General features: G+C 51.9%; 1 protein-coding gene across 1 annotated transcript in view; it reads left to right on the top strand.

The window, feature by feature from the left end:
- Window positions 1-19,088, top strand: part of CLCN6 (chloride voltage-gated channel 6) — a 33,137-nt gene extending 14,049 nt beyond the window's left edge. Inside the window, exons 7-23 of the mRNA XM_060259238.1 lie at window positions 1,325-1,451; window positions 1,591-1,658; window positions 2,088-2,146; window positions 2,357-2,489; window positions 3,090-3,203; window positions 3,386-3,552; window positions 4,900-5,026; window positions 6,823-6,952; window positions 8,161-8,314; window positions 8,404-8,563; window positions 10,239-10,345; window positions 10,442-10,628; window positions 12,034-12,191; window positions 13,229-13,385; window positions 15,008-15,115; window positions 15,445-15,570; window positions 18,259-19,088. Coding sequence (XP_060115221.1) covers window positions 1,325-1,451; window positions 1,591-1,658; window positions 2,088-2,146; window positions 2,357-2,489; window positions 3,090-3,203; window positions 3,386-3,552; window positions 4,900-5,026; window positions 6,823-6,952; window positions 8,161-8,314; window positions 8,404-8,563; window positions 10,239-10,345; window positions 10,442-10,628; window positions 12,034-12,191; window positions 13,229-13,385; window positions 15,008-15,115; window positions 15,445-15,570; window positions 18,259-18,339 — 2,163 coding nt within the window. The 3' untranslated portion in view covers window positions 18,340-19,088. The remainder of the gene's footprint in view (window positions 1-1,324; window positions 1,452-1,590; window positions 1,659-2,087; window positions 2,147-2,356; window positions 2,490-3,089; window positions 3,204-3,385; window positions 3,553-4,899; window positions 5,027-6,822; window positions 6,953-8,160; window positions 8,315-8,403; window positions 8,564-10,238; window positions 10,346-10,441; window positions 10,629-12,033; window positions 12,192-13,228; window positions 13,386-15,007; window positions 15,116-15,444; window positions 15,571-18,258) is intronic.
- The last annotated feature ends 327 nt before the right edge of the window (window positions 19,089-19,415 follow it).

The following is a 19,415-nucleotide window of genomic DNA, read 5'->3' as shown; positions in this document are numbered from 1 at the left end:
GGCTTTCCTCCTTTCTCCTAGGTCGGGGACAGAGGGTGGCTATCGGGAGCGAGCGGTCCCAGAGGCGCACACTGGACTGTGGGGTGCCCCAGGGAGCAGTTCTCTCCCCGATGCTGTTTAACATCTATATGCGCCCCCTTGCCCAGATTGCCCGGCGGTTTGGGCTGGGTTGTCATCAATATGCAGATGACACCCAGCTCTATCTACTAATGGATGGCTGGCCTGACCCCGCTCCAGGGAATCTCGACCGGGCATTACAGGCTGTTGCGACATGGCTCAGGCTGAGTGGGCTGAAGTTGAACCCAGCAAAGACAGAGGTCCTATGCGTGGGTCGCGGCGCTCTGGGAAGGGAAATAGCTCTCCCGGCCTTCAATGGTGCGCCATTGAAAGCAGCGCACCAGGTAAAGAGTCTGGGTGTTTTACTGGAGCCTTCATTATCGATGGAGGCCCAGATAGCAGCCACTGCCAAGTCAGCATTCTTCCATCTGAAGCGGGCAAGGCAGTTGGCCCCTTTCCTTGAGCGCCGGGACCTCGCAACAGTGATCCACGCAACGGTCACCTCAAGACTAGACTACTGTAATGCCCTCTACTTGGGGCTACCTCTGTGCCGGACCCGGAAATTGCAGCTAGTGCAGAACGCGGCGGCCAGGCTGTTGTTGGGACTCCCGAAACGGGAACATATACGGCCGGGGCTACGTGAACTGCACTGGCTGCCGATTATATACCGGGTCCAGTACAAAGCGTTGGTCGTTACCTTTAAAGCCTTATATGGCCGAGGACCTGCCTACCTGAGGGACCGTCTTTCCCCATATGAACCCCAGAGAGCACTGAGGTCAACAGGGAAAAACCTAATGACTATCCCTGGGCCGAAGGAAATTAAATATCAGAGCACCAGAGCACGGGCCTTTTCGATCGCGGCCCCTACCCTATGGAACCGACTCCCCGAGGAGGTGCGGGCCCTGCGGAACCTCAAACAGTTCCGCAGGGCCTGCAAGACCACCCTTTTTAAATCAGCATATTTGGATTGCTAAGAAAAACGGTAATCAAAGATCCGCCAATGCGGTCTAAAGATCTATACCGCAGTATAATTGTATCTACTAGACTGGTTTTAATTTAATGTTTTATTGTTCTATATTGTAAATCTAATGCTTTATTACTGTATGTTTTTATGGAATGTTGTTAGCCGCCCTGAGCCTGCCAAGGTGGGGGAGGGCGGGATATAAATGAAATTAATAATAATAATACTCTTCCTCTTTCAAACCCCACCCAAAGACCCTCACTCACAACCCCTCCCCCCCAGTGCATAAATGTGTTTTCCTTGTAGCCTGTGGCTTCCGGCTCCGGAATCCCAGAGATCAAGTGCTACCTGAATGGGGTGAAGGTGCCAGGGATCGTTCGGCTCCGGACTCTGGTGTGCAAAGCTCTCGGGGTGCTCTTCAGTGTGACCGGAGGTAAGAGAAGTCCAGTAGCTTATCTCTCTCTCTGTGTTGGTGGGAGGTGTTTTATTACGTCTTTTTCTTCCACTTCTCCAGTCTTGGCAATCTTTGTAGAGGACAAGTGTGTCTCAAGCATTGTTTCCCCCCCCCCCAGGTCTCTTTGTAGGGAAGGAAGGGCCCATGATTCACAGTGGTGCTGTGGTGGGGGCCGGCTTGCCTCAGGTGAGTGCTGGAGCCTTCGCCCACACGGGCTGGCTGGTAGAACTAGCCGTGCCTCCTAAAAACTCAAATTCTTCCATCTCCTCAAATTGTGCAGGTTTGCATAATTCATCTTAATTGGCAGACTCGCCCAATCTGTTCTGGCTTTGCTAGGTCTAGGGGCTGGACCAGGATCTAATGAGGGTGGGGCAGCCCCTGTCTGTCTTAGCCCACCTCCTCTCCAGCTTGCAAAGGGGCCCTGGGCATGTGCTCCTTAACTGCAGGCTTCAAAGAGAGGTGACTGAATCTGAATGTAGCACCCAGTTCCACATCCTGCAGGATATTAACTCCTGTAGAGTCTTAATAGAGACAAGAGGGTCCTTCTAGGGTCTTTTTAGCTGGTTTTTGGGTACTTAGATTGTATCCATCTTTTTTTTCCTGCCATCTCTCCAGTTCCAGAGCATCTCCTTAAAGAGGATCCAGTTTAACTTCCCCTATTTCCGCAGCGACAGGTACGGTACAGCCTTGGGGAGGGGCTCAGGGGACGGAAGCCGGCAGGAGTCTGAGGAGCAGCCAGGCTGAGCAGACCCCCAAAACTCAATTCTCTCCTCTCAGCATGCTCACAGACAGCTGCGGACACAAGCATGGCTTCCCCGCCAGCGTCCAAAGCTGTCTTGCTCCAGTTTAGAAACTCCTCCTGATGGTTCGTTCTCTCTGCTTAGGGACAAAAGGGACTTTGTGTCTGCAGGAGCCGCTGCTGGGGTGGCTGCAGCTTTCGGCGCCCCAATTGGGGGCACGCTGTTTAGCTTAGAGGAGGGTTCGTCCTTCTGGAACCAGGGGCTGACGTGGAAAGTGGTGAGTATCAGAGACATGCACAGACACTATCTGAGCAGATCTTTAGACTCTCTGACGCAGGGGTCCGCAGCCTTAAGGAACCCGTCACAGCATGGTGGGTGCAGCCACACAAATGGCTGCCACAGGAAGTGGAGGCAGCCGCAAAATGGCTACAGCTGCATACCTTCAGCCACACAGTAATGATCCTTGTGCTGGCAGCTACTTCCAACGCAACATTTTTTTTTTAATCTGCGCAAAACGGTCAGAAGCCTTGTTGGGAGAAACCCTATCTGGTGGCCTTGTTCACTGGACTCTAACTTCATTCAACTCAATCATATCCGTTTCCACTGGCAGTGGCTCTCCAGGGTCGTAGGCCGAGAAACCTGAGTTTCTGTTAACTGGGGGATGGCAGGTTTTGAACCCAGGACCTTCTGCATGCAAAATGAGTGCTCCATCTCTGATCCGTGGCGCGGAGCCTACCTACTCCCTTAAGTTTGGTCTTTGGCACAGAAATGTCTTGGGTTTTTTTTTTTTTTTTTGCCGCATAGAATCCATTAGCCAAGAAGCAGCATCAGCGCCTAAAGAACCAAATATCTGACTGTTTTCTCTTTCCTCTTCCAGCTCTTCTGTTCCATGGCCGCCACCTTCACTCTGAACTTCTTTCGTTCTGGGATTCAGTTTGGAAGCTGGGGCTCCTTCCAGCTCCCCGGTTTGCTGAATTTTGGGGAGTTTAAGGTGTGTGGTGCTTGCAACTTTTCTCTCTCCGGCCACTTTTGGTGTTTGGAAAATATTGTACACCAATGATACTCACCTCTCTGAAACGCAAAGGGGATCTAATGGAACGCCTTGACTGTCGCGCATTATGTTGATCCTCCTTCCTTCCCCTTTCCGTTCCTGCTGGCGTCTTCACCTTCCAGTGCTCGGAATCGGACAAGAAATGCCACCTGTGGACCGCCGTGGACTTGGGCTTCTTCATCCTGATGGGGGTCGTGGGGGGCCTCCTGGGGGCCTCCTTCAACTGCATCAACAAGAGGCTGGCCAAGTACCGCATGCGGAACGTGCACCCCAAGCCCAAGCTGGTCAGGTACCCGGACACTTTCCCCGCCTATTCAACCGTCCCCTGGGTTTTGTTTGCCCAGCTGTTTGTGGCAGAGCAGAACTCGCTGGCGATCGCCAGTCTCGGCACCGAATCAGGTAGCGCTTTGTCCTAGATTAGTCAGTGCTTCTCCCAGGCTGATGCTCTCCCCACCTCCCCATGTGGCTGTGAAGGGTGGGGCAACCTTGTGCCCCCTCTCCCCCTTTCTTTCCTTTGAGACTGGTGACGGGGTCAGGAAATAATTTTTCTCCAGGCCAGTTAGGCCAGGGATCCTGGAGGTTTCTTATAATGGTCTGGGGCATGGAGCCTGCAGGGATCGCTGGCAATGTTCCCTCTAAACTGTGGAGTCTTGTGAGCCGAAATTCTACTTCGTGAGCTACTAGCATTAAAGTTGTGAGCTGCTGCAAGAATTAGTTCGCTCTGGGGCCATTGTTTGTGAGCTGAGACAAAAATGTGTGAGGCAGAAGCTAAAAAACTGTGAGCTCGCTCACATTAACTCAGCTTAGAGGGAACACTGGTTGCTGGGTACTTGTGGATTTCCTGCATTGTACAGGGTGTTGGACTAGATAACCCTGGAGGTTTATCTAGAGGTCCCATTCAACTCTATGATTCTAAGGTCCAGTTTCAATGCATAACAGCCCAAAATGTACTTTTTCTGTGAGAGGTATATGTGAATTTCCTGCATTGCGCAGGGGGTTGGACTAGATAACCCTGGAGGTCCCATACAACTCTATGATTCTAAGGTCCAGTTTCAATGCATAACAGCCCAAAATGTACTTTTTTTGTGGGAGGTATATGAGAATTTCTTGCATTGCGCAGGGGGTTGGACTAGATAACCCTGGAGGTCCCATACAACTCTTATGATTCTAAGGTCCAGTTTCAATGCATAACAGCCCAAAATGTACTTTTTCTGTGAGAGGTATATGTGAATTTCCTGCATTGCGCAGGGGGTTGGACTAGATAACCCTGGAGGTCCCATACAACTCTTATGATTCTAAGGTCCAGTTTCAATGCATAACAGCCCAAAATGTACTTTTTTTGTGGGAGGTATATGAGAATTTCTTGCATTGTGCAGGGGGCTGGACTAGATAACCCTGGAGGTCCCTTCCACCTCTACAATTCTGTGGCCCAGGGGAGAGGGGCCGATTGACCTCCAAGCCTCCCAAGTGTCTCAAGGCCTGTCCCAGCATTGGAATTCCAAGGCTTCTTCAGGCTGCCTCCTCCCAGCCCATGAGGGTCTGTCCCCCCACTCCTTCCCTCCAAAGGGCCGGGCCACAGAAGGCAGCTCTGAGCCGTGGGTGTTCCCTGCATGGTTTCTGTCTTTCTTGCTTGCAGAGTCTTGGAGAGCCTGTTGGTGTGTCTAACGACCACCCTTGTGGTCTTTGTCGCTTCCATGGTTCTAGGGGAATGCCGCCCGATGTCTTCCAGCAGCCACGGGGACAACACCTCTTGGGTCTTGCAGGTAATGGAGTGTGCCGTGAGCCCCCAGGGGTGTCAGAGCACCGTCACAGTTTGTTTAATTAGCACCCAGAGACCCAGTCCGTCCCTGCTTGTCTTGCGCTGGGTCTCAGTTGCCAAGCAGGTCTGGCCTTGTGAGCTTTTCCAGCTGGGCCAAAAAGCTGTAGCCTCTTCCCTTTCTGGTCAGTGCTGCCTTTGCGGTATTTCCTGGTGCTGACTGCCGGGAGCAGGAGGGAGACTCATCTGGCACCAGTTGGGTGTCGTGGTTAAGTGAGCAGACTCCTATCTGGGAGAACCGGGTTTGGTTCCCCACTCCTCCCCTTGCAGCTGCTGGAATGGCCTTGGGTCAGCCATAGTGGTTAAGTGAGCAGACTCCTATCTGGGAGAACCGGGTTTGATTCCCCACTCCTCCCCTTGCAGCTGCTGGAATGGCCTTGGGTCAGCCATAGTGGTGAAGTGAGCGGACTCTTATCTGGGAGAACCGGGTTTGATTCCCCACTCCTCCCCTTGCAGCTGCTGGAATGGCCTTGGGGCAGCCATAGTGGTGAAGTGAGCGGACTCTTATCTGGGAGAACCGGGTTTGATTCCCCACTCCTCCCCTTGCAGCTGCTGGAATGGCCTTGGGGCAGCCATAGCAGTTAAGAGTGCGAACTCTTATCTGGGAGAACCGGGTTTGATTCCCCAATCGTCCACTTGCAGCTGCTGGAATGGCCTTGGGGCAGCCATAGTGGTGAAGTGGGCAAGCTCTTATCTGGGAGAACCAGGTTTGATTCTCCACTCCTCCCCTTGCAGCTGCTGGAATGGCCTTGGGGCAGCCATAGCTCTCGTAGGAGTTGTCCTTTAAAGGGCTGCTGCTGTAAGAGCTCTCTCAGTCCCACCTACCTCACAGGGTGTCTGTTGTGGGGAAAGGAAGGAAAGGAGATTGTAAGCTGCTCTGAGGCTCTGGGTGAAGGGCAGGGTATAAATCCAATCTCCTCCTCCTCTTCTCCTTTTACTCCTTCTTCCACCTCCTCCTGAGAGCCAGTTTGGTGTCGTGGTGAAGTGCACAGACTCTTATCTGGGAAACCTAGGTTTAGTTCCCCACTCCTCCACTTGCAGCCTCTGGAATGGCCTTGGGTCAGCCATAGCTCTCGTAGGAGTTGTCCTTGAAAGGGCAGGTGTTATAAGAGCTCTCTTAGTCCCACCCGCTTCACAGGATGTCTGTTGTGGGGGAGGAAGATAAAGGAGATTGTGAGCCCCTCTGAGCCTCTGAGATTCAGAGTGTAGGGCGGGGTATAAATCCAATATCTTCTTCTTCATCTGCCATTGAATGAAAAAGCGTGCATGTGCTCTTTAAAATGCAGTATGCAGCAAGCCGCCAGCTGAATTCCTGTGAGGTTTTTGAGGCAAGAGATAAAGAAAAGTGGTTTGCCGTTGCTGGCCTCTGTGCAGGGACCCTGGGCTTCCTCAGTGGTCTCCCATCCAAGTCCTAACCAAGGATTGACCCTGCTTAGCTTCCAAAGTCTGACAGGATCGGGCTAGCCTGGGCCATGCAGGTCAAGACAAGAGACGAACAGAGGTGGCTTACTGTTCCCTGCCTCTTTGTAGCGACCCTGGATTTCCCTTGGTGGTCTCCCATCCGATCCATATACTAGACAGGGTTGATGCTGCTTAGCTTCCGAGACCTGGGGAGATCAGGCTAGTCTGGGCCATCCATCTCAGGGCCCCTGCAATGTAGGTAAGCCCAGTTTCTAGGAGAGTCGTGCCGTCTTGTTTGCTTCGTCCCAGAATACCAAATGCGACCTTGACGTCTGCTTTTAGGACTCCTCCTCTGAAGAAGTGAATTCGAGCATCAAGACCTTCTTCTGTCCCAACGACACATACAACGACATGGCGACGCTTTTCTTCAACCCCCAGGAGTCGGCCATCTTGCAGCTCTTCCACCAGGAGGGTGAGTGCGAGAGCAGAATTGCTTGATGATGCAGACGCGGGTGCGGGCGGGGTCTGGTTTAGCAGCTTCTTGTATTTCGGGGCTCACTGATTGCTCATCTCTGTGTTCATCTCTGTTGGAAGAAGCCGAGATGACTGGCTACTCTTGTGAGGACCTGACCATGTGACCAAAGCCTCAGATTGGATCAGACGGCGGCTAGTTTAGGAAAGGGAATGGCGACTGGTTGAGGGATCCGAGTAAAGATGAAATAGGAGAGATTTTCTCATGCTCACACCTTCTGTTTTCTGGACACTCACAGTCTGTACAAACAAATCAAAATGGGGTGGCGAATAAAGAGTAGTGTGTGGGATTTCCATCAGCTTCTGTGTTGAAAGCCAGTCTGGTGTAGTGGTTAAGTGCACGGACTGTAATCTGGAGAAGTGGGTTTGATTCCCCTCTCCTCCACATGCAGCCAGCTGGATGAGCTTGGGTCAGTTGCTGTTCTCTCAAGAGCAGTTCTCTCTCAGCCCCACCTACCTCATGGGGTGTCTGTTGTGGGAAGGGGAAGGGAAAGAAACTGTAAGCTGCTCGGAGACTCCAAGCAAAAAGCAGGGTATAAATCCAGTCTCTTCTTCTCAATTGGAATTTTGATTTAACCTTGAGAGTCTCTGTTTGGGACAAAAATATTTGAGAGCCAGTTTGGTGTAGAAGTTTAGTGTGCGGACTCTTATCTGGGAGAACCGGGTTTGATTTCCCACTCCTCCACTTGCTGGAATGGCCTTGGGTCAGCCATAGCTCTCGCAGGAGTTGTCCTTGTAAGAGCAGCTTCTGGGAGAGTTCTCTCAGCCCCCACTTTCTTCACAGGATGTCTCTTGTGGGGGAAGAAGATAAAGGAGATTGTAAGCCGCTCTGAGACTCTGATTCAGAGAGAAGGGTGGGGTATAAATCTACGGTCTTCTTCTTCCTAGTAAGGTTAAAATCAATTGCTTTTGAATCCACATCTGCTGCTATTTTTTCTTTAGTGAAAATTAACTTCTGCTTCTAGAGGTAATAGACATCTATTTTTGTGCTATTTGATCTGGCAGCTTCAGTGCTTCTGGGGACTTCTGTAAAGTGAGGAGTTTGGGGGCGGGGCTTTTGCGGAAGGGGTGTGGCCTCTTATTCCAGGGCAGACCTCCTACAGGCCACTGCTCAGCCCTCGCTCTCTCTTTCTCGCTGTTGTCTTGCAGGTACTTTCAGCCCCGTCACGCTTTCCCTGTTCTTCCTTCTCTATTTCTTACTCTCCTGCTGGACCTATGGGATTTCTGTGCCCAGCGGCCTCTTTGTGCCATCTCTGCTCTGCGGAGCCGCCTTTGGACGCCTGGTCGCCAACCTCCTCAAAAGGTGCCTCCGTTGCTTCGGGTTCACGTCTCAGGGGGTGCAGCCTTCGCCTCCCGGCCCTGATGCCCCCTCTTGTCTCTGCTCCTCCTCAGCTACATCGGCTTGGACCACATTTACTCGGGGACCTTTGCCCTGATTGGAGCCGCGGCCTTCCTGGGCGGGGTGGTCCGCATGACCATCAGCCTCACCGTTATCCTGATCGAGTCCACCAATGAGATCAGCTACGGGCTCCCGATCATGGTCACCCTCATGGTGAGTCCAGGCCAGGGCGGGCCAAACTGGCTTAAAGGAAGAGCCGCATAGAATAAACGTCAGATGGTAGAGAGCTGCAGGACATCAATGGCAGCTGTTTGAGAGAAGGAAGGAAGGAAGAAAGGCAAATAGATGGGGGAGGGAGGAGGTAGAGGTGGAAAGAAAGCAACTTTAACTTTAAAATGCATTCTCTAAGCCAGAAACCTCAACCCCCAGGCGGCAGCCCGGTACCAGGCCACCTCCTGTCCTTCACCTGGCCACCTAGCCTCACCCCCCCACACCTCCCCGCAGCCTCACCGCCCCCCCCAGCTCCCCGCAGCCTCACCGCCCCCCGCCCGCAGTACCTCCTTCTCCCCCACCCCGTGAAGCTTCCTCCCCCCTCTGTTTTTACAATATTAAGGCTGGGGAAGGGGCCGTGAAGCACCTTCTGAGCTCTGAAAAGGCTGACCACCCCTCCCCTCCGATCACCCGATCAACGGGGAAGCCATGTGAAGCCGTGGCAGCAGCAACCAGCAGCCGCTGGAAAAGCCACGCTGCCCTTGCTTCCTTCCCACTTCCTTCCCCAGCCTTAAGATTGTAAAAACGGAGGGAGGCGCAGGTGAGGCGGGGCGGCAAGGCTTTGCGGCACCGTGTGTGTGTGGGGGGGGGCGGATGAGGCCGAATTCGGTGCTCCCACCCTGCCGGCCCTGGGGCTGCGGTGCGCTGGCCAGACCTGGGGCCGGTCCCTGGGACCAAAATGGTTGGGGACCACTGCTCTAAGTCACCAGCTGGCTTGGCTTGGAGAATGTTTGGAACACTTTCCCTATGAAGAACGGTTAAACCGCTTGGGGCTCTTTAGCTTGGAGAAACATCAACTGCGGGGTGACATGATAGAGATTTACAAGATTATGCATGGAATGGAGAAGGTAGAGAAAGAAGTACTTTTCTCCCTTTCTCACAATACGAGAACTGGTGGGCATTCAATGAAATCGCTGAGCAGTCGGGTTAGAACAAATAACAGGAAGTACTTCTTCACCCAAAGGGTGGTTAACACGTGTTGGACTGGAGGGGCCATTGGCCTGATCCAACAGGGCTTCTCTTATGTTCTTATGTGACACAGAGTGCTGGACTGGATGGGCCATTGGCCTGATCCAACATGGCTTCTCTTATGTTCTTATGTGACACAGAGTGTTGGACTGGAGGGGCCATTGGCCTGATCCAACAGGGCTTCTCTTATGTTCTTATGTGACACAGAGTGCTGGACTGGATGGGCCATTGGCCTGATCCAACATGGCTTCTCTTATGTTCTTATGTGACACAGAGTGCTGGACTGGAGGGGCCATTGGCCTGATCCAACATGGCTTCTCTTATGTTCTTATGTGACACAGAGTGCTGGACTGGAGGGGCCATTGGCCTGATCCAACAGGGCTTCTCTTATGTTCTTATGTGACACAGAGTGCTGGACTGGAGGGGCCATTGGCCTGATCCAACAGGGCTTCTCTTATGTTCTTAAGGGATTTAAAGAAAAAAGTATCTTCTTCAAGCTGGCCAAGAGGGCAGTGGGGGCTTTGAGAACCACCCCAGTCCAGCCAGTGATCAGCAGCAGCTGGGAGGGCTGTCTCCTTCTGTGTGTCCCTGGGAACCAGCTACGGCCATCGGGTAGCCAGCCTGACCTCCCGCTTCCTCTGTGTCGCAGGTAGCCAAGTGGACCGGGGACTTCTTTAACAAGGGCATCTACGACATCCACGTGGACCTGCGAGGGGTGCCGCTCCTGGAATGGGAAACCGAAGTGGAAATGGACAAGTGAGTCTGTCGTTAAGTGTTAACCGAAGGTCGAAGCTTGTCCCTGGTGGATCTGTGCAGCCGGCAGCGGGTTCTTCTTTCTTCCTGCCCCTCTAGGCTGAGAGCCAGTGACATCATGGAGCCCAACTTGATGTACGTGTACCCCCACACCCGGATCCAGTCCCTGGTGAGCATTCTGCGCACGACGGTCCATCACGCCTTCCCCGTGGTCACGGAGAACCGGGCCTACGAGAGGGAGTTCATGAAATGGGACCAGCTGATCAGCAACAACATCAAGTTCAAGGTGAGGTTATGCCCCCTCCCCCCGTGGCTGCGGAGAAAGGAGCAAACTGTTTGCATGTGCGACTCAGATCTTAGCTTCTTAGGGTATACTTCCGGTGGAGGTGTGGAAAGGAGGATTGTGTGTCTGTGTGCAAAGTGCTGTCCAGTCACAGATGACTTACAGCAACCCTGTGGGGTTTTTGGTTTGCCATCTCCTGCCTCTGCACAGCAACCCTGGGCTTCTTTGGTGGTCTCCCATCCAAATACTAACTGGGGCTTAGCTTCTGGGACCCAGCTTAGCTTCTGAGATCTTACAAGATCGAGCTAGCCTGGGCCATCCAGATTAGAAGAGGATGATATTGGATTTGTATCCCACCCTCCACTCCGAATTTCAGAATCTCAGAGCGGTCACAGTCTCCTTTACCTTCCTCCCCCCCACACAACAGACACGCTGTGAGGTGGGTGGGGCTGAGAGAGCTCTGACAGAAACTGCCCTTTCAAGGACAACTCCTACGAGAGCTATGGCTGACCCAAGGCCATTCCAGCAGCTGCAAGTGGGGAATCAAACATGATTCTCCCAGATAAGAGAGTTATGGCTGAGCCAAGGCCCTTCCAGCAGCTGCAAGAGGAGGAGTGGGGAATCAAACCCGGTTCTCCCAGATAAGAGTCCGCTCACTTAACCACTATGGCTGTCCCAAGGCCATTCCAGCAGCTGCAAGGGGAGGAGTGGGGAATCAAACCCGGTTCTCCCAGATAAGAGTCTGAACACTTAACCACTATGGCTGTCCCAAGGCCATTCCAGCAGCTGCAAGTGGGGGAGTGGGGAATCAAACCCGATTCTCCCAGATAAGAGTCCACATACTTAACCACTACATCAAACTGGTTTAGGGGTGAAAGGAGGATTAAGATGGTACAAATAATGGGATCGTTGCCTTTCAGCTGATAAAAGCAGATTTTGTTACAACATTTATTTTAATATATTGGGGAGTTGGTTTGGTGTCGGATCTGGGAGACCCAGGTTCGATTCCCCTCTCTGCCCTGGAAGTTTGATGGGTGACCCTAGGCTGGACGTGCTCTTGTCAGCCTCACCTGCCTTACAGGGTTGTTGTGAGGATAAAACGGCAGAGAGGAGAAGGATGCGAGCTGCTTTGGGTCCCTTCTGGAGAGAAAAGGGAACATCAATGAAGGAAAACAAGTTTAATGAAAAGGGCATTTCTTATGTGAATTGAAAAGAAAGCAATGGGACTTTTCTTAGTAGAAGGTCAGAGAGGGTGGTATGGACAGCATGTACATGTTAGCGGGGAGCTTCCTCATGGTGCAGCTGTTGATTGGGCCATGGTTTTTAAGTGCCCATCTGAGCAGTGCTGTAGGTGAGTAGGGGACTGTTTGTCTCTTGCTTAACATGCACCCTCCCTTCCGCCTGCCAGAAATCCAGCATCCTCACCAGGGCTGGGGAGCAGCGCAAACGCAGCCAGTCCATGAAGTCCTACCCATCCAGCGAACTGCGCAATGTGTGTGACGACCACATTGTGACCGAAGAACCGCCAGAGACGGAAGACATGTTGCAGCAGATGCTGGAGCGAAGGTGAACGCGGGCGGGAGGGGGGGCTGTATCTGATACCAGAAGGCAAAAGCCGTGCCTGGAGTGGGTGAAATTAGTATCATCAAGCCCCTGTATAAGGCGATGGTGCGGCCTCATTTGGAATACTGTGTACAGTTCTGGTCACCGCACCTCAAAAAGGATATTATAGCATTGGGAAAAGTCCCGAAAAGGGCAACTGGAATGAGTCAAGGTTTGTAACACTTTCCCTATGAAGAAAGGTTAAAGTGCTTTGGGTTCTTTAGCTTGGAGAAATGTTGACTGCGGGGTGACATGACAGAGGTTTACAAGATTATGCATGGGGTGGAGAAAGTAGAGAAAGAAGTACTTTTCTTCCTTTCTCACAATACAAGAACTCGTGGGCATTCAATGAAATTGCTGAGCAGTCAGGTTAAAACGGATAAAAGGAAGTCCTTCTTCACCCAAAGGGTGATTAACATGTGGAATTCACTGCCACAGGAGGTGGTGGCGGCTACAAGCATAGCCAGCTTCAAGAGAGGATTGGATAAAAATATGGAGCAGAGGTCCATCAGTGGCTATGTGTGACACAGAGAGTTGGACTGGATGGGCCATTGGCCTGATCCAACATGGCTTCTCTTATGTTCTTCTGTGACACAGAGTGCTGGACTGGATGGGCCACTGGCCTGATCCAACATGGCTTCTCTGATGTTCTTATGTGACACAGAATGTTGGACTGGAGGGGCCACTGGCCTGATCCAACATGGCTTCTCTTATGTTCTTATGTGACACAGAGAGTTGGACTGGAGGGGCCACTGGCCTGATCCAACATGGCTTCTCTTATGTTCTTATGTGACACAGAGAGTTGGACTGGAGGGGCCACTGGCCTGATCCAACATGGCTTCTCTTATGTTCTTAAAGCTCATCCTGGGATGTCTGGCAAGCTGCAGTTGCAAGCCAGCACACTGAGCTGAGAGGAACACCGGTCTGGATTCAGTATTTCTGCCAGCTCCTGTAAGCCTCTTCGTCAATCCATAACCCAGGCATTACTCCCTTTTTCGCAGGTATACTCCCTATCCTAACCTTTACCCGGACCAGTCACCCAGCGAAGAGTGGACCATGGAAGAACGTTTCCGGCCTCTGACCTTCCATGGCCTGATCTTGCGCTCCCAGCTGGTCACCTTGCTTGTGCGGGGGGTCTGTTATGCAGAGAGTCAATCGGTGAGTTCCTTGTGGTCGGCGACTCAGCCAGGCAGGCTCCGAAGTAGCTTCTCCTTCTGCAGCTGAGATGTGGGATATGCTAGGAGGTATGCGAAGGGCTGTGGCTCAGTGCTAGAGCATCTACTTGGTAAGCAGAAGGTCCCAGGTTCAATCCCCGGCATCTCCAACTAAAAAGGGTCCAGGCAAATAGGTGTGTAAAACCTCAGCTGGAGACCCTGGAGAGCCGCTGCCAGTCTGAGAAGACAATACTGGCTTTGATGGACCAAGAAGGGTCTGATTCGGTATAAGGCAGCTTCATATGTTCATATGAACAATGGATCTCCCAAAGTCTTTAGAGGAGGGATGGTGGCTCAGTGGTAGAGCATCTGCTTGGTAAGCAGAAGGTCCTGGGTTCAATCCCCGGCATCTCCAACTAAAAAGGGTCCAGGCAAATAGGCGTGAAAAATCTCAGCTGGAGACCCTGGAGAGCCGCTACCAGTCTGAGAAGACAATACTGGCTTTGATGGACCGAGAAGGGTCTGATTCAGTATAAGGCAGCTTCATATGTTCATATGAACAATGGATCTCCCAAAGCCTTTAGAAGGGGGATGGTGGCTCAGTCGTAGAGCATCTGCTTGGTAAGCAGAAGGTTCTGGGTTCAGTCCCCAGCATCTCCAACTAAAAAGGGTCCAGGCCAGTAGGCATGAAAAACCTCAGCTTGAGACCTTGGAGAGCCACTGCAGTTTGAGTAGAGAAGACTGACTTTGATGGACCAAAGAGGGTCTGATTCAGTAGAAGGCCGCTTCATTTGTTCAGGTATAGTGGGCCAAAGGATTCAAATGTCATCCGTTGGTTGCTTTAGATGTTCATAAACAGCGGACAAGGGAGTAGGGAAGCAAGAGCCAAATGCCCTTTCTCTCTTTCCCTTGAAGGCAGTGCCTGTTTTCCACAGCTGAGAGTTACCCTTTCCCGCACTTTGGGAATATGCCTCCCTTGCCACAGCGGAGAGAGAGAGGTCTGTTTTGGATGACACCTGGACCCACAAGGCTCCCTAGAAACACAGGGCAGTTCTTATCATCTCCCTGTTCATTTGACTCAAATGTCTTGAACAGATCAAGATCCAGCTCTCTTACGGGCAATCGCTGTAGAAAATATTTAGTGACTTCTAAGGTAATTTTCTGATCCTCATTTACAAGGGAAAAAGACCTGGACAACTTTTTTGAGAGGATAAATTCACATACCTGATCAAGAAGGAGAGCAAACAGCTCTTTGTCAAATCAGGCCAGAGTTCACACTCCAATATAATATGTTCTAAGGATTCCAGTGGACCACATTCACGTATAGAAATTCTGTCTGAATACATTATGTCTGTGAATCAGCCACCTGGTATTGCCAAGCAAAAAGCATTTAACCAGGTGACCATAAGTTCCCTTCCATAATGAAGGGGCTGTTAGGTCTTTTAGGTAACCTTTGCAGCTTGGGACAAGAAATTCCCTTCCCTGCCTTAGAGGAGATGGAGTCTTTCCAACACTCACTGCCCCCTTCCCTTGAGAAGGACAAAAATTCAGACTCCTTTTTCTTGGTGGTGGTGGGGGGGGGGAGACATCTCTTCCCACCTTCCACCTTGCGTTTGTGTCTTGCAGAGCGCCAACCAGCCTCGTCTCTCGTACGCCGAGATGGCCGAGGATTACCCTCGCTTCCCCGACATCCATGACCTCGACCTTACACTGCTGAACCCCAGGATGATTGTGGTAAGGGGGGGTGGTCTTGGCTCTGGCTATCAGGGCTTTTTTTGGTAGCGGAAGCTCCTTTGCATATTAGGCCACACCTCTCTTATGTAGCCAGTCCTTCAAGAACTTACAGTAGGTCCTGTAATAAGAGCCCCGTAAGCTCTTGAAGGATTGGCTACATAAGAGGGGTGCGGCCTAATTGCAAAGGAGTTCTTGCTACAAAAAAAGCCCCGTTTGTTATAATGGCATAAAGTGCATGTGAAGCAACCAGTACGGTGTAGTATTGTTTAAATGCTGTGGACGATCAGCTTTCCGGGGCTGTTTTAATGGCTTCTTGCTGCCTTTGACAGGATGTGACCCCCTACATGAACCCGTCTCCATTCACCGTTTCCCCCAACACTCACGTCTCCCAAGTCTTCAACCTCTTCAGGACGATGGGGCTCCGGCATTTACCGGTTGTGAATGCTGTTGGGGAGGTGAGTCCATTTGGGCTGGTGGGGGGGGGTGGTTTTGACGGGAGGGCCTTCCAGGGAGTCTAACCATACACCCTTTAGAGTGACTTTCTCTTTCAGTTTATCTCAAAACAACCAGTTTGGTGTAGTGGTTAAGTGCACAGACTTTTATCTGGGAGAACTGGGTTTGATTCCCCGCTCCTCCACTTACAGCTGCTGCAATGGCCTTGGGTTAGCCATAGCTCTTGCAGGAGTTGTCCTTGAAAGGGCAGCTGCTGTGAGAGCCCTCTCAGCCTCACCCACCTCACAGGGTGTCTGTGGTGGTGGGGGGGGAACGTAAAGAAGATTGTAAGCCGCTCTGAGACTCTGATTCAGAGAGAAGGGTGGGGTTCATGTTCTGCAGTCTTCTTCTTCCTCAATTGATGGTATTTTGGTTGACAGTCAAAGGGTGGGTAGGGGATAGCCATTCTGTAGAGCTGACCGTGGTGCATGGAAGGAAGTTCTTGCCCTGGGGTCCAATCAGCATTCCTCCCGGTCCAGAGATTCTTATATCTGGGGCTACTGGATCAGACCAAAGACCTGTAAAGTTCAACATTTCTGTTCATGCAATGGCTGATCAGCTTCCAAAAGGAAGCCCGCAAGCAGGATGGCTGCGGCAGCATTCCCTCCCCTGTGCTCCCCAGCAACCGGTAGAGCACTCCAAACCACGGGGCTCCTGCTGTTACGCAGTTTGGCTTTCTGTATTTCTCCATGGAAGAGCTGGGAGCTGAAGCTGACCTGCTCAGCCAGCCTCGGCCACCAGATGTCACCAGTCTCCTGCGAGATCCCCGAAAGCAGAGTAGGAGAGGTGGGTTTGCCCGCCTCAGAGCATCTGGGAGATGAGCTGCCTTGTTCGGCCCAGAAGCTGCCAGCTGGGGGGAGGCCAGATCGGGTGTGAAACTATAATCTCCGGCTCTGGGTGTTTGCCTGGGAGCACGTCTGCCTGGTCAGCCGACTCCTCTCCACCGCAAGCTGGAAAGATACTGTCCGAGCTGATTTGTTTTATTTTTTTTAAACAAAAAATTGTATGGGGCCCAACAAAGCAAAACATAACATCGCATTTTAAAGCCCCCACACAAAAGGCACATTCTTAAAACGAGAGATACGCAAAGACATAAAACCAGCAATTAAAACAGTGGGCAGGAAGAAGGGCTCACTGAGGGGATTCTAAACGAAGACGGAAGATGGCAACGGAAGGGAACAGAGAGATCTGCCTGGGGAAATTGAGTTCTAGAGTTTTGGTGCCAGGACCCAGGAGGCCCTGTCACGGAGTGCCACTTGCCTAATCTCAAAAGGCAGGGCCACCCAAAGCAGTGGAGGCAGAGAGCAAATAGGGGGAGTTGGAGGGAAGGAGCCTTTTCCTAGGAGCCTGGCCTAGCCCTCCAAATGTCTCCTCTGTTTAGGAGCAGCAGTTAGGAAAAGCTGTGGCTGAGTGTGACATCAGCAGCCAGTAGACCAATCCCCTCCCTCTGCTTCTCCCTATTTGCATGTGTGAAAATTCCATGGCGTGTTGGGCCCCTCTTCCTGGTTTCACACTTGCCTGTTACTTGGGCATCCCACAAGAGTATAAATGGTATAAATACTTATAAATGGTTAGGATCCAAGAAATGTCCATGGGTGGACTTTCTCAGAGCGCAAACCTCTGTGCCACATAGCAACTGAGGGAATCGCATTTTAGAAATCCGGTTTCTGTTCCAGGTGGTTTAACTTGGAATGTCACAGCGCCTTGGTCTTTTTCTTGCTTTGCTGTGGGCATCTCAGATCCCATGACTCAATCCATGAAATGAGGGTGTCTTGTCCCAGCATGCATTGCTTTGTACTCACATTGAATTTCTTGTCTGCTGATTCATTTCCTGTTCACCCAGTTTGGACAGGTACTTCTGGAGATGTCTGTAGGCCCTTTCATTGTCTGCAGATGTCACTGCCTCACGGTTCTCTCCTCCCACCCCAGTTCCAGGTCATTGTTGAATAAATTAAGTTGCTCTGATCTCAGCATAGTTCCCCTGGGGGACTCCACTGCCCCACCTCTCTTCTCTGCAAAAACAGTCCCTTGCTCTCTCTTCTTTAACCTGTGACCGGTCTGTGTAACATTCTCTTACATTGCTAAGAAGCCCTGGGTTAGGCACTTAGTCAAACAGTTTAGGAAAGGCCGGGTATGCAGCGTGTACCAGTTCTATGTGCTTGTGGACACCCTTGGAGATTTCAGAGGATGGTGAGGCGGGACTTCCCTTTGCAGAAGCCACACTGACAGTCCTTTTCAGCAAGGCTTGTTCTTCTGTGCATTTAACAAGCGGGTTGTGTGCTTTTCAATCAAGATAATTTGTGAGCTTCACAGGCCTAAATATGTCTCTTGGGGATGTCGTGTGCAGGGAACTGGGCATAACCTTGTAGCCTAAAGCTGTGGAGAGTTTGGAGAGAGCGCCCGAGAGGGGGTTTGTTTCACTGTGGCTGAAAGCTGCTCCGAAAGGGACAGTAGGAAGGGGGCACGAATCTCAGACCGGCTTTGTGGATCGCAGGCTCTGGAGTTCCAGCAGTGCATGTGCTAACTTCCCTACATCCCAACCACTAGAGAACCTGGGTTCGGATCTTGCAGTCCCTTTCAGCTTTCTTCTGTCGTCACGCATGTCCGAACCAGTCCCTTTGACACCTGCCCTGTTCTCCACTGCCTTCCAGATCGTCGGCATCATTACCCGGCACAACCTGACGCACGAATACCTGCAGACGAGGCTGCGGCAGCATTTCCAGACCATCTGACTCCTTCCGACACCTCTCCTCTCCCCTTCCCCTTCTGCTTCCTTTCTCACCGGTTCTTCCCCCCGCCCCCCAAAGCTGGCTTGGTGCGCCCTTCACAAAAACGGACTGCTGTCGGTTTCTGGCTGGAGGCTTCCAGTCATCTCGCCAGCTGGGAAATTAAAGGCGACGTTGAGGTTTCTGCCCTCGTTGTCCAGTTCTCGGGGACTCACTGCCCGCTCTCTGAGGGAGCTGCCGGCCTCGTCCAGCAAGGCTTCGGAATGATGCGCCGGGAATGTTTTCCTGTCCTGTGGACATAGTTTGAGAACGCTCATCCCCGTGCCGCGCCCCAGGCGGAAGGAGCCCCGTCCTGTCTGTTCCCGGACTTCCCTGCAGAGGCCGCCGTACCGCCAGCCTGGCTTCCTTGGCCCGAGGACTTACGAACTCATTCCACATTTTTCTTTATTTCAAACTTTAGCCAGTTGCCTCTCGCGGCAGGGTTAACGTTCTTGAGAAAGTTGAGAGAGGGTCACTAACCCCCCCCCCCTTTATGGGAGATTCTGGAATTCCCTGGTCCTTGCATGTGTGTGCGTTGTGTGTGTCTGTGTCGTAGACATTTCTTTCCATTCCACTTAGGGTTCCGTTGTTGGGGGAGCCTTCCAAGCCGGGTCTTTGGCTGCTGCTGCTTCTCCTGGCCAGGCAGCCAACCTTTCTGAGTTATAGATGGTGAAAATCATGTGTCAAGGAGAGAAATGAACGATCTTTGGACCACCGTCTGTGTGTGTGCATCACTTCCGGGGACAGGAACCTGCCGACCTTTGTCCAAGATTGCTGTTTGGTGACCTAAATGAGTTTGGGTGGATGTGGGTTCATAAGCACAATTTTGTGTTGATTCGGACAGGGCTCGACACTCAAGATGTTCAGCCGTGGCTCTCGCAGTGGCTGGACAGGCTCTGTGTTTGAGTCCAGCCGCACCTTTAGAAACCAGATCTTTGGGGTATAATAAGCCTTCAAGAGTCCGTGCTCCCTTCGTTAGATACAAGGCAGAACGGAGATCTCAGAAGTTTATACCAGGGGTGGCCAAGCTGTGGCTCAGGAGC

This window comes from Heteronotia binoei, chromosome 18 (genome assembly GCF_032191835.1).
Source record: "Heteronotia binoei isolate CCM8104 ecotype False Entrance Well chromosome 18, APGP_CSIRO_Hbin_v1, whole genome shotgun sequence".
NCBI lineage: Eukaryota > Metazoa > Chordata > Lepidosauria > Squamata > Gekkonidae > Heteronotia > Heteronotia binoei.
This window is presented reverse-complemented; position numbering and strand designations above follow the sequence as displayed.